Source organism: Panthera leo, chromosome F2 (assembly GCF_018350215.1).
Source record: "Panthera leo isolate Ple1 chromosome F2, P.leo_Ple1_pat1.1, whole genome shotgun sequence".
Lineage (NCBI taxonomy): Eukaryota > Metazoa > Chordata > Mammalia > Carnivora > Felidae > Panthera > Panthera leo.
Genome location: NC_056695.1, coordinates 12,680,167 through 12,694,033, shown reverse-complemented (window position 1 = coordinate 12,694,033; position 13,867 = coordinate 12,680,167). Strand labels below are relative to the sequence as shown.

Sequence of the window (13,867 nt, the reverse complement as noted above, 5' to 3'; positions counted from 1 at the left end):
AAGATGCTTCATGCCCTGCCTGCTGGTGCATTAGGCAGAACTGTATTTCTGAGCACACAAATGAGATGTTATAAAATTCATGCCCTGCTACAGCTCATTTGCCTGACTCCTTGGGATTCCCCATAGATCCTCACCCAAAGCATATAATTCAACAAGCTCAGTTTTCTAGCTTCCAAGCCCACAGAAACTTAGGAGAGTAAGCCTACTAATAGTAATCAGCAAAGAGCTAAGAGGAGAAAGAATTACCAAAAAAAAAAAAAAAAAAAGGAAGTGCACAGAGCATGGCACAATGGGCCATGTAGCATGAAGGCACAGCCCATATGCATCCAGAATCCCCATTCTGCTAGCTATTTCCTAGCCCAGGGTACAATAATCCACATGCCTCGTAGTTACCATTTGTCATGAAGTGTTAAGTTATATTTAACAAGGTAGGGAGTATACAATGCATTCTAAGGTTGGTTGGTTGGTTTTTTTAGCCAGAACTGAATAAAATAAAACTTTAAAATTGGCCCTTAAAAAGCAGCCCTCAACTATTTGAAGACTTAACGTCACTGGGATACCCTCTTCCCTCGCAAAGATATAAGGTAAATGAGGCATTGCAGTATTATTCTGGGAGATGAGTAACAGCAGACTGAAATGTTCCACCCATGGTGGTGCAATTCACTAATTAATATGCATGCTATAAAATTATAGGATGGATTAACTCATCAGAAACTCAGGAGAAAATGAGGGATGAACAAACTCCACACAAACCTGTTAGCATGAGGAGACCCTGAGTAGAAATAAAGAGTCGTTCACTGAGAAGGAGGCAGGGAATCAGGTTCCGCTCCCTGACCTCTATACAGAAGGTAGCGCCCTGGACAGTGAAGGTTTCCCTATGTAAAGTATTTTCTTAATTTTGTCTTAGGCACGATGACACAGATAGAATATAGAATTTGAGAGATGAGAGAAAATGATGGTTGTCGTGTACTCCACGTCATTATTAGACAGTTGGTAGCTGAGCTCAAGTCACACAGTGGATGGAGCCACTGTGGAATCCACAATATTGGCTCCGATTCTGGGCCCGGGTTGCTCCTGATGCTTCTAAAACACTCAGTCTCCCTTATGTCATGCTGAGAATCCCCGGGCAACGGGTAGACAGAGCACCCGAGTCTTTTCCTCCCTCCTTCTCAAGCTCAGCTGCACCCGACTCCAGTCCGTCAACAAGATTATTGTCATTGGGAAGAGTCTAGAAAGAGCCTCTGTGTCTGGGCTTTCCATTGTTCCAAATTTCTCCCCAAAAGTCAGTTGAGGGGACTCCATTGAGCCCTACTCTGTACCTATGGCTACAAAAAAGGAAAAAAATAAAACCAAAAAAACCAAAAAAAAAAAAAAAAAAAAAACCCAAAAAACAAAAAACCAGCGTTGTGCCTCCAGGAGCTTCCCCAAAGCATGAAAAAGTGTGCAGCAAAGATTAGTGTGACAGGCATTCAGGGAAGAACAAAGGAAAGATCAGTGCTGCCCCAGCCAGGGACAAAGCTTCTTAGCATGAATATGAGCTTTGAAAGATGAGTAGGACTTGGTTTGTTCTTAAACTTAAAGCCCAAGTTCCTTACGGCAAGCAAGGATAATTCCTGGCCTCAGCCTACCTCCTCAGCCTCATTTCTCCTCATGTGAACCCTTACATTCTATGCTCAATGCAACCATCTGAAGCTCTCCCAGTGGGGCAGGCTCTCTCACCCTGGATCCCTGCAGAGTGCGTTCTTTTTGTCTCAGACAGCCTCCCTCAAGTTCCCTTCCTTCGACCTGTTTAATCTTACTTCTCCTTCGACTCAGATAATGCCTCTGCAATGCCTCTTCTCTGTGCTCCTGGAGGGCCCATGCTCCCCTCATTAGAGGAATAGAGACTGAGTAGGAGGAAGTACATAAGCAAAGGTTGGGAAGGGCTGGGCTGAACCCGGGAGGAGGAGGGGAGGGGAGGGAGATCCATTTGACTCAAGCAGAGGATATTCTTTGGATATGGAAAGTGATGTCAAATTCTTAAGGTTTTGTTTGGCACAATGTGTGGCGAAGGGACTGAACCAACTTTATTAAGGAGCCATTAAAGACTCCAAGCAGGGATTTTACAACAAATTGTGAGCAGAGATTCAGTGGCACATTCCCCAAGAGCAGACCCCAAATATAATCAGGCATCATGAAGAAGGGGAAAGAGAAATATCTGGGATCGAACCATTAGCCAGCCTTGTGATTTTGTCCAGATTAAATACCTTCTATTTAAAATAAGAATAATTGGGGTGCCTGGGTGGCTCAGTCGGTTAAGCGTCCGACTTCAGCTCAGGTCATGATCTCATGGTTTGAGAGTTCAAGCCCTACGTTGGGTTCTGTGCTGACAGCTCAGAGCCTGAAGCCTGCTTCAGATTCTCTCTCTCTCTCTCTCTCTCTCTCTCCCTCTCTCTCACAAAAATAAATAAACATAAAAAAAATATTTTTAAAATAAGAATAATAATATCTCCTTCATAAATTGTTGTGAGGATTAAATTAATAGTGCAGCATAAGGAGGTGCTCGAAGCCTGGGAGCGTTACTAACATGAACATTGTCTATTCCAGAAAGGCACTGGGTGCTATCTGTGGGAGTGCCATATTTGAAATTAATCCAGCAGGGACAACTGGAGATAGGGAAGAATTAGAGGCAAGGAGAAGAGAAAAATGACGAGGAACAGAAAGAGAATGTGCAAAGGAAAAACAACACATCACTTTAAAGCCTTCACAACAAAATTTACCCTCTCTTTATTTTCCTGTCCAATGTTACATTTTGCAGTATAGTAGCAATAACTTCTACTGCTTTATAGTACACTCACAATAAATGGCTTCTGAGCCTGATTTACAACCTCAGGGAAGCGCAGACATTTAATCATTCCAGCAGCTGCTTAAGGATCTGTATATCACCGCTCAGGAGCGATTATCTAGGAACCATATTTAAAGGGCAGGAGAGCCGGTGGCTTCTTAAAGAGCTGAGTTTCGGGGCTCAGGGATTGGGGGGTTGAAGTCTGGGCAGATGCCAAAGGGCTTCCTTCTACAGTATCCTCCTTGTAAAGGGGATCAGAAGATGCTTCCTGGCTTATTGAGAACTGGGGAAAGCAGTTAGTCACCCAGAAGAGCTTCACGTTGTACAGGAAAAGGTCCCATCTCTTGCGATATACTCTTTCAAGAAGCCAGCTATGCTCATGAGAAAATCAACAGTGAACGCAGCATAGAGGCAACATCATGCTTAAAACTTGCCCTTTCTCCGTGCCCTCCTTTACTGACACTGGCCTTTACAAGAACAGACGCAGGGCATGCCCCCATAGCAGCATGATTTCAAGTCAAGTAATTGAGAGCAAGCTCACGGTGTTGGCTGCTTTATCCAGGCCATGCGCTGAGGAGCAGGAAGTTATTCTTAGGCCCTTAGATTTCTAGCCATTGGAGGACAGTTTTTTATCTACAAGGTAATGAGGGTCGTGTCTTTTAAACTCCTGGGCTTTTAAGTGTGAGTTTGGGAAGAACAGCTGGCCTGGAAAGATATGCTGTCAATAAAAGCTTGCTTTCCTGGTCCCTGTAGCCCCTTCTCACTGCAAAGCTGCCCTGCTTTTGTAACATGTTGCAGGAGCCATAAGACATCTGCCATGTCTTGGAGGGCCAGCCACCCAGTTAGGCAGGGGCATACGCTGCTGCGTTATCTCAGAACGGAGACCCTTTTCAAACCCCGTGGGAGATGGCTTCTAACAGGCAAGCTTCCAAGGGCCTGAACGCAATCCAAAGGGGATGGAGACTGCGGGAAGAAAGCAGCTGAGCCCTGGACCAAGCGGAATGGTCGTGGAAGTGCTGGAGAATGTCTGATAAGGAGTTTTGTGGAGGATGAAGGGGATTTAAAAGAAATATTTGAAGAACCGTTTGGCTGACTCACATGACAAGCCATATACTCGTCCAGCAGGGCGAGGAAGCAACATAAACTCTCCCAACTCCATCCTCTCATCAATCATCAGCTTTTTAGGAGCACATAACAGAGATATAGTCTATTTTATAACAGCTTTTAACAGAATAAGGAATCATATCTTGGGCATTTTAGACTCTGGATTAGATAGAGAGATAAAAGTGGAAAAACCACTTGGATTACAGTTAAGAAAGGAAATAAATGTCTCCCTATGTGCCAGACCCCTTACTGATCTGGCAACTTACTTAATCCTCAGAGCCCTGCAAAGTACATATGATCATTACCAGACAAAGAGGAAACTATGCGTTAGAAGAATTGCATATGGCACCAGGGTCACTAGCAGGCTGCAGAGCTGGTGGCCTGCAGGCTGTGAGCCAGTTGAAAGTCCATGTGGACACTTGTTTTAATGCAAGGTATGGGAGGGCCTCCGATCACTATCTTAAGTCAGGCTCATATTGACACCCCTTTTGGTAACATATTCCAAGGAACAACCAGATTCCTTTGGGGAGCTGGAATTAAAAAAAAAAAAGATAATCAAAGTTGTCATCACTGTTACCATTGCCAAATAATTAGGGCTAAATAATTAGTGGATAAGATTTTCAACACTTAATTTGCCTAGATTTTGTGAGATTGGAATCTGTGGCAACAGGATTTGCCTATTGAGCTATGACATCCTTTTCAAGTTGTCTGAGACCTTGAAGTGACTGGTGTTAGCTTGCTTGCTTACTGAGACCTCACTGGGAACCGCCCCCCGAATGTCTGACTTAGTGGCCCCCAAGAATGGCAAATGAATTAGGTTTGAGATCCTGCTTGTTTTCGCCACTTACCTAAGCTGTGTGACCTGGGATAGGTTACCTAACCTCGCTGATCCTTAATTTCATCATCTGCAAAATATGGATATTAATAGTGCCTATGTAACAGCACGACTGTCTGCCACATGGTAAACACTTGGTAAGCAAGTTTGATTTTGTGGCTGTAATAACTCCCCTCTGTTCATTTTTGCTCATTTCCAAGCTCATAACAATTGAAAAGCTGATCACAACCAGAGCAATTCCAGGAACGTATCTGTAGGAAGAACAGACAGTGAATATTTTTCTTGAGCTGCTCTCAAGAGGCTTTGGGATCTGGGGAGGAGGGTGACTTCCTGGCCCTGGTGAGAAACATAAAACCCACTTGGCCTGCCCCATCTCCTCTCACCTCACCAATACTCGGCATGGATACATTAGAAATTTGTCCCCTTTTGTGCCACAAAGTTCTTATACTGAGCACAGTCAAACTGAAAGAGGCGTAGACCCCCTGCTACTTCTAAAAAGCTCTTTTATGCTCTTCCAAAAGCTAAAGGTGAACCTCAATCAACTGGCTTATTTATAGTTTGAAGAGTTATATCCCTCCTACTGCCTCAGGGTTTTAATCAGAAGAAAGAACCTACTTACTGTTCATCTCCCACTGCCAAATCACACCACAGAGCTGTAGGACATTTGCCACGTCAGCCCTTTGGAGGTTGCCACAGGTCAGCAATAAGCAGTGACGTTTGAAGGAGCTTCTATCTCCAGCATATCCATCAAATAAATTACTGCCTGGCATGAGGGGACGAGGAGCAGCTGAACACCTTCCCAGAACAAAACAGTGAGTGGAAAAGCACCTGTCCCTAAGAACAGACAGAGGCCAGGTTGTTTTCTACATGATAAAGTAAATATGACAGCGTCCTTGCTTTCAGACTTGGGAAGGCGAGAAGGTCAAGCACCTTACTAACATTCATCTTCCTGTCATTTAATGCTTAGAGGGACTCAGGGGAAACTGGTGTGAGAAGCCATTCTGGGAGCGGGAGCTCAGAACAGGAGCTTGTGGGCCCTCAGGAACCCACACAGGGCTGGACCACTGCAGTAGTTCAGGATGTTTACTGAGTACATGAAGGAATGAACGAGGCTTGGATTCATCCCATGGAAGAATGACAACTCTTGTCTATTGGTCAGCACCCCAACTGCTTTTGTATTTGCTCGATCTGAAGCGGTAAGTCCTTCTCCACTTCCTTTCCCTCATATTAGGGACTAGGCAGGCCCTTGCCATTGAGCCTCCAGAATCATCTCAACTTCTGGTGCTCCCAGCCTCTAAAGCACGTTCCTCACCTTTGGAGCCCCATTAGAACGCATGCACAAGGAATGGCTTTATTGTTTACCCTGAACCTCCCAGTGTCTCTTGGCTAGAAGAGGGAACTGAGGAGAAGTTGTGAAACACCTTGAATTTGGGCCCTGGAGCCACACTGTAGTAACATACGAGTAACACTTAATAGCATACGAGTGATTCAGATTTTGATTGTAAGAGGCTCTGGAAACTTTTGAGGTCAGAGTAGAAATGAGGCCACAGCTAAGGCTTAGCAGAAAAGCATAGCCTTTATGTTCAGACAAAACAGGGAAGAATTCTGTCTCTGTTATATATTATCTAAACACCATATAGATCCTTGTGGGTCTGTGGAAAGGATTAGGGAAAAAAATGTGTGTATATATATACGTATATATATATATATATATATATATACGTATATATATATATACATATACATATATATACATATATACGTATATATATATATATATACATATATATATATATACACATAAATATATATGTATATATACATATACTTACTGTATAGCTTGGTATAAATAATAACTTGGCATAAAGGTGCTTAACAAATGGGAGTTATTGACATTGGTGTTAGGACATTTCTAGACACTCTCCATCAGGGGTTCTCAAAGTGGACACCAGCTCCCCTAAGGGCTTTTGAAACATGAAGGTGACCTTTACAGTTACCACAGTGCCTGGGAGAGGGGATACAAAACATTCCACAATGCTCGACAGCCCTATGCGTTAAGAACTGAGCAGCTCTGAATGGCCGTTGTGCTCCTTTTGAGAATCACTGCCACTAACCTGCTGATCCTGTCCATTGTGACTCACTGCACTCGTCTACACACGTACCCACCTCCAGGAAATCCACTTACAGACTTTCAGAAGCTCCGTGCGTGTTTTGGAATAACTAGTCACTCAGGGGCTGAACAATTGGCTCCAGATGTCTCTGGAGCTTGGAATTAGAAGCTTTGAGTCTAAGTTTTTCCATTGATGAATCATTCAGTTCCTTGGTTAGAAAGGATCTTCTCCTCCTCCGATCTCTTGTCATCTGTCCCTTAGTGGTACTAAAACTCCCCAAATGGTTAATGAGCGTTAAATCAGAAAACACACACGGAAACGCTTGGGAATCATAAGGTTCTGTGCAGCTGTATAGTATACAGATATTCAGTATTATGTGCTGTAATACAATTGACTAGGAGCCAACTTAAGGCTTTTCTCTTGTGAAATCTGATTGGCCTGAGCAGTGCTTTGCCAAGGCATATTGGGAGCCTGAGGCACAAGGAAAAATTAATGATCTTATCCTGCCTTCTTTTAAATTTTGACATTTTGTTCATCATGGGTTTTTTGGCATTAGTTTTGATTTTAAAATATTTTATGACAGGGGCACCTGGGTGGCTCAGTCAGTTAAGCGTCCAACTGTTGATTTCTGCTCAGGTCATGATCTCACAGCAGTGAGATCAAGCCCTGCGCTGGGCTCCGTGCTGGAATGGAGCCTGCTTAACATTTACTCTCCCTCTCCTTCTGCCCCTCCCCAGCTCATGCTCTCTTTTTCTCTAAATAAATAAATAAAATAAAATAAAATAAAATAAAATAAAATAAAAATTAGAACTATAAAAACATTTTATGACAAAATTATTTATTTTGATCACTGAGTGCTTTAGTGCCCCCCTTAAATTTTACACCCCAGGCAAATGGCCCCATCCCTCACCCTCATGCTGGCCCTGGGTCTGAGGTCTCAGCTCAGATTCCCTAATCTTCCATCCAGTTGGTTGTGCTTTGATCTAAACCTTCAGCCCTTGTTATGTACGGTGGGGAAAGACAGTCTACAAGATTCATTGGCTTCTTACAATAACTCTATAAGCATGAAGGTAGTAATGAAATGGTCCATTAGCCCCCTTTTTGCTCTACTCAATTACCCTAACTTAGCTCTTCCTTCAGGTGCCCCAGCTTCCTGAAAGGACCAACTAATTTTCAACCTGTTTGCGGATTTCTGAGTTTTCTTAATTTTGAGAAATAAACAATACACTGACAAAAGAAGGTCAAGTGTCATTTATATATTATGATTGGCATTGCATTTCCAATTGTTTTTCCCTGGGGACCAGCTGGTTTACACATGGATATTATGGTAGTTTATCATGGGACTTTTATTATCTGGACCTTCCTTCCCAAATATCTTTCTCATAGCCTGAGAATGTAATAAACAACAATAGGGAGGGGCACTAAGACCAGGTCATTTCTCAGAGCCTCCCAGTCATGACTGAGCTTCCCTAAAGCACTTTGGAGCATGGTGGCTTGGGGACTCAACTGCATCCTTTATACCTTTCCAGGTGGAGGAAAGTTGGTAATGGTTCAAATCCTGCTATTTGGATTTGGAAAGTACATCTTGTGACCCAGTAGCCTAGATATTTGCTGGACTGGAATTTTTCTTTTTTTCTTAAGAAACAACTGCCATTTGTGGAACACCAACTAATGTTAATCTATGATCATCATCAGCCCCACTTTATAGGTGAGAAACAGTGTAATAAGAATTTAAGCAACTTGCTCAGAATCACATGGCTGATTAGGAGACAGTTGGGATATGAAGCCAGCTGTCTGGCTTCGGAGTTTCTGAGTGCATTTAATCACCGTTCTATTCCGCATCTTGGACACCATCAAGCAGGGCAATTGGGGTTAATCCTTGCAACAGCTCCACATGCCAGATATTATACCCATTTCCACTTGATGAATGGAGACTCCAGAAAGTAAAATAACTTGACCAAACTTAACTCCTTTGTAGCTGAGTAAAATCCAAGAAAACCAGACATGCTCCTTTATGATCACACTTCCCTCTGTGGGAAGGGCATTCACGGGCAAATCAGGCTGTATGACCAGGTACAAGTATGCAGCCCAGAAAGAAACAAGAAATGGATTTCCTTTTTATCAGATCTTAAGGGGGAAACAGAGTCTAGGTGAGACAGATCAAAAGGCCCATTGAGCAGTGCTGCCCCCCCAGGTCTCCATTACTTACCAAGCAGGTGGGCTGAAAGGTGACCTCTGATGACCCAGAAAGGGCCAGCTTCATTTTATGAATAAATATGTGAGTGCTGATTTCATCTAATTCATCTCACTTCAGCCTGGTAGCCTCAGAAAATACAGAAACCACAAAGCTCTCTGCTGAGGCCTGATTTCTGGAGGAGGCCAGTGTGTGTTCCAGGAGCCCAGTGCCCCCGCACTCCAGCTGGCACCCTCACCCAGGCCCGGGGAGCCCCGCCTCTGGAGGACAGCGCTTCCTACCGGTCACCTTTCTGCGCTTTTGTTCGTGGCATCTGGGTTTAGATGAATGAGATTTACACGGTTTTAATAAATATTAATAACCATCTTAATCTCAGCAAACCTTTCACAGGAGATATTCAAATCACTTCCCACTCATCTTAGGGGCCCAATGAGAGTGAAGTAATCATTTTGCAAAGCTGTGCCAACCCTTCCGGGCCTTTTGGGCCTCATTTAATCTGGGTCTGTGTGACAGGGAATGTGTTCGGGGAGAAAACAAAGAAGTTCTTAGGATGGCCATACAGGCAGACCGCACCCACCGGCCCACTTTCATTTTCGAGTGTTGTACTCCTGTCTCTATCTTTATTTATCTACTCTCTGTGCTCCGTTCTTTTTGTAGTGGGATGTTTGATAATATTAATAATAATACCAGAAGCTCATATTTGTTGAGTGCTTACCATGTGCCAAACAACGAGCTGTGTTCCTTAAGTGCATCTTTCATTTGGTCGTCCCAACTGCATTATTAGCTAGACATCCCCACCTTACAGATGAGAAAACAGTCTCAGAGAGGTTGTTTGCCCCAGGTCATATAACCAATAAAGCACACGTCACTTGCCGGGTTCCAACTGAGGTTTGCTTGTTTCTAATGATCTTTGGTTGTCACTGGGATAGCCTGATCATTTACCTTCCTGTTGAAACCAAAATATTTGGAACAAATGGTATTGTACACTTTGGGGAAAAAAAATCGTCTCAAGTAGACTCAGCCTTTGTAGGCTAGGGGCGAGGGTGGGAGGGAAAAAAGAGAGAGAGGTTACTTCAAAAAGCCTAGTGAATTAGGAAGCTATAAAGTGAATTTTAAAATCCCTATCCATCCATCCATAGGATCAGGCTGAATGAACTCCACGTTCATGAGCCATTAGAGCTGAAGGTGTCTCAGGGATTACCTAACTTGAGCTTCTTATTTTACACTTGAGGAAACTGAGGAACAGAGAAGTGAAGTAACTTGTTCAAGGTTATTGTAGTCATAAACATTTGGATTATTCTCTTGGAGACTCGTTTCTTTTTACTATTATTATTTGTTATTATTTCTTAACACATTTTGTGATATACATGGGCCGAATGCTAATACAAAATAAGATATTTTGCTCTGATGTATTTTTATGGATAAATCACTACTTAGCATCCAAACAGATGGAAGTTCTAGAATACTTACAACCACTAAGAACAAATGAAGTCAGCACGATTATTCTCCAGAATCATCAAAATTGTCCTGTTCCAAAATTCAACATGTTAACATGCCATTCTCAAAAGGATGGCCGTTTTCTCTGGTATAAGACGGATGCCCTGTGTTGATGGTTTGTGTGTCTCAGAAGGAATTCACTGATGGCAGATGGGAGTTAGCTGTTCGTATGCTTGCACACTGAAGGACACTGGATTGCACAGGGGACTCTTTTCTGGCAGGGACCTTGTGTTAACAGAGCAGAAACGTGGAGAGGCATTCTCGCCCAGATGCAGAGCTGACCAAACTCTAGACTCATAGAGTTAAGACCCTGAAATACCTTTTCAGGATTAAGTTGTGCTATCACAATTTATCAACCAGAAAATAGCCAGTGATTACTTAGTTTATAATATTATCATTTTTAAGAGGAGGAGGAATGATAGGAAGTAATAAAGGGCCACCTTACAAATTCCTTTTAATTATACTGGGGAGGAATTATTTGGTTTATTCTGAAAGTCAAACCTGCGTCTCCCCAGCTACCATAAAAATTTCAACGATTATACCTCTGTGAAAACTAAAGCCACAGGTGAACTTTTGGAGAGTGATACATGCATTCTTTCTCATTCAACATTTGTTGGATAGTGTGCCCTGTGCCAAAAAGATATGAAAGACACGAAACAGGCAGTTTCCTGACCTCATGGAACTTGCAGACTCGGGTGGAGAGGTAAGAAAGGGTATACAAGTAAACACACGATTATAGTAATGCCGGGTTGAGACAACTCGTTCTCCAGTCAGACTGCTGGGGGGTCCACTCCCACTCCATATTTCACTAGTTCTGTGACATTGAGTGAGCTACTTAATTTCTCAAAGTCTTGTGTCACCATATGTGAACTAGGGATAATAATAATACCTTTTGTGGAAAGTTCTCATTGGGTTAAATGAGACAATATACATAAATGCTTAACAGAGTATGAGGTAAGTATTCCAAAATAATAGCTGTACTAACAATGGTTCTTACACTCCTCTTGCAAATAGGTTAATGGAAATATGAACAAAAGAAGGGCACTTAACTAAAAAGGGTTGGGGCTGGCAGTAGATGAAGACTATAGAGTGAAGAAGCAGGAAGATGAGTATAAATGGTAGGGCAGATTGGGTCCAGAGTGGTTGGAATTGGGATAAGAAGTGGTGGTTCTCTCCTTTAGGTGCTTGTCGAGGCAAGTCCAAAGGCTTGGAGGCATGGAAAAACCTCAGCCATTCAAAGCAAGGCTTATACTTCCTTCCAGCTGGACCAGAGAACGCGAAGGCCAGAGGATGAAGTACAGCAGGAGATAGGAGATGTACAAGATGGATTGCAAAGGACCTGACTTTACCTTGAAGGCTTCGCAGGTCATGGAAGAATTTTCATCAGCAGAGCGACATCACAGAATTTTGGAAGGGTCACTCCAGCTACAGTATGGACTAGAATGGCTCGAGAAAGATTAGAGCTGAGGCAGGGGTCCCCGTGACAAGTCTGTTGCAGAAATTCAAGGGACAAATGAAGAGAACCTAAACCAAGGCAGTGACAAGGGGAGCAAAGAGAAGTGACGAGATTTGAGACTTTTGAGAAGAAAGGCGTGGGCCTTGGCAATTAATCGGATGTGAGGAGCAAAGGCAAGAAGCAGTCACGGACGACACCCGGATTTCTGGGTGGGGAGACTGGAAGGCTGGAAAAGCAGGTATAGTGGGAAAGATGGTGTGTTCGATTTGACACATGCTGAGTTCGAGGTTCTTTACAGGATTTTCAGGGAGAGATGCACTTGGGTAGAGAGGTCTGGCACTCCGAAGAAATACAGGATATTAAAGTCATGGAGAGGATCCAAGAAATTATTTACGTGATGAAAACACTTGATTTAAAGCCATCTACTGAATCCATTTTTGTTGTTTTTGCTGTTAAAGATGGAAACACTAAAGGCAGAATATATGGTTCTTCTAGAAGACCAGCTTTCAATTTTATGAAAATAAATGACCCACTCTGATGAACATAATAATGATTTCTAAGGCGTCTTGCCATTCTAACACTACGATTCTATTGTTCCAAAACACTGCTGTGAATCTGGAAATGCATTTGATGACAGTAATCCTCTGGCCTTAAAACTTCTTTTGGGGTCGGGGAGGGGAAACTATATATATATATATATATATATATACATATACATATTTTTTTAAAGAAAAGCTCGTTAGTCACACACTTGTTTTCATTTTTTTTTAAATGAAAGCCATACGACCCTAAACATGCAGTACGTATGCTTATAAAAAGGAAAAACCAAGGAAAGACACTATCTACATTTACCTACTCTGGTCCCAATTGGCCGCAAACAGCAGAAGAATCTTCCTGCCGTAGTGATCTCGGCTTTCCAGCACTCCGGGGAACCCATCGATGAGAGCCCTCTTAATGCCAGGATCATCAGCCTTGAAGTTTTTGAACATGTCCAGGTGTAGCTGGCGGTACTGAAAGTACTGGGCCAGGAGTCTAAAGGCATCTGCTTGGTGAAACTTCCTGGCTCGGAGAAATCTCAGGATGAAGGCATCATCTGTACGCAAAAATCCAATGTCAGGCCTGGTGATGATCATGTCCCTGACTTGCTGGATATCCTGATGTAAAACATCTGGGTTTTCATTCAGTTCCAGGCGAGCTTTCTCTATAGTCTCTGGACTGAGTCCGGCCTGTAAATGGGTCATCTTGGCCAAATCTCCTTTCCAAGTGCTTAATTGCTGATATTTTGGAAGAAGGGAGACTGGTCCCATTCACCCGATGGTCTGCTGAAATCGGGGCCCATTCAACAGTTTTTCTGCTACCAAGCTGCCACTGAAACAGACAAATCGAAGGCCTTCTTTCTGTTCTTAGAAAGCAGTAGGACATTCAGGTCCTATGTGGTGGTGGCCATCCAGAAAGGAGGCAAAAACGAGACCATTTCTTACTGCAAAACAAATGCACACAAGAGAGACAAAACAGTGATGATACAAAGAAAATCTGGGCAAATTAATTGGAACTTAGATAAAAAAAAAAAAAAAAAAAGGCAGTATTGTGCTGTGGATTTGATTAGGTGTCCAAAGAACAAAGGCTAAATTATCTTTAAAATGGTGTAATTGGGATAATTTTATTGTTGACCTCCTGAATGCATAATATGCAAATATTTGGAACTTTCTAGTCACACTGATTAGTTACCATAACAGTGTATGGTCCGATTAGTAATAGATCGCTCTTTTATTAAGTACTTTAAGAAACACTAAGAAGAAAGATCCTTCTCTGTTACAGCATGCTTTATGGGGCTGTTCACAGGCCT

General features: G+C 42.8%; 1 protein-coding gene across 1 annotated transcript in view; it reads right to left on the bottom strand.

The window, feature by feature from the left end:
* The window catches only part of CLVS1 (clavesin 1), a 160,991-nt gene extending 147,663 nt beyond the window's left edge, over positions 1 to 13,328 (bottom strand). Inside the window, exon 1 of the mRNA XM_042924213.1 lies at positions 12,874 to 13,328. Coding sequence (XP_042780147.1) covers positions 12,874 to 13,328 — 455 coding nt within the window. The remainder of the gene's footprint in view (positions 1 to 12,873) is intronic.
* Positions 13,329 to 13,867: the final 539 nt, after the last annotated feature.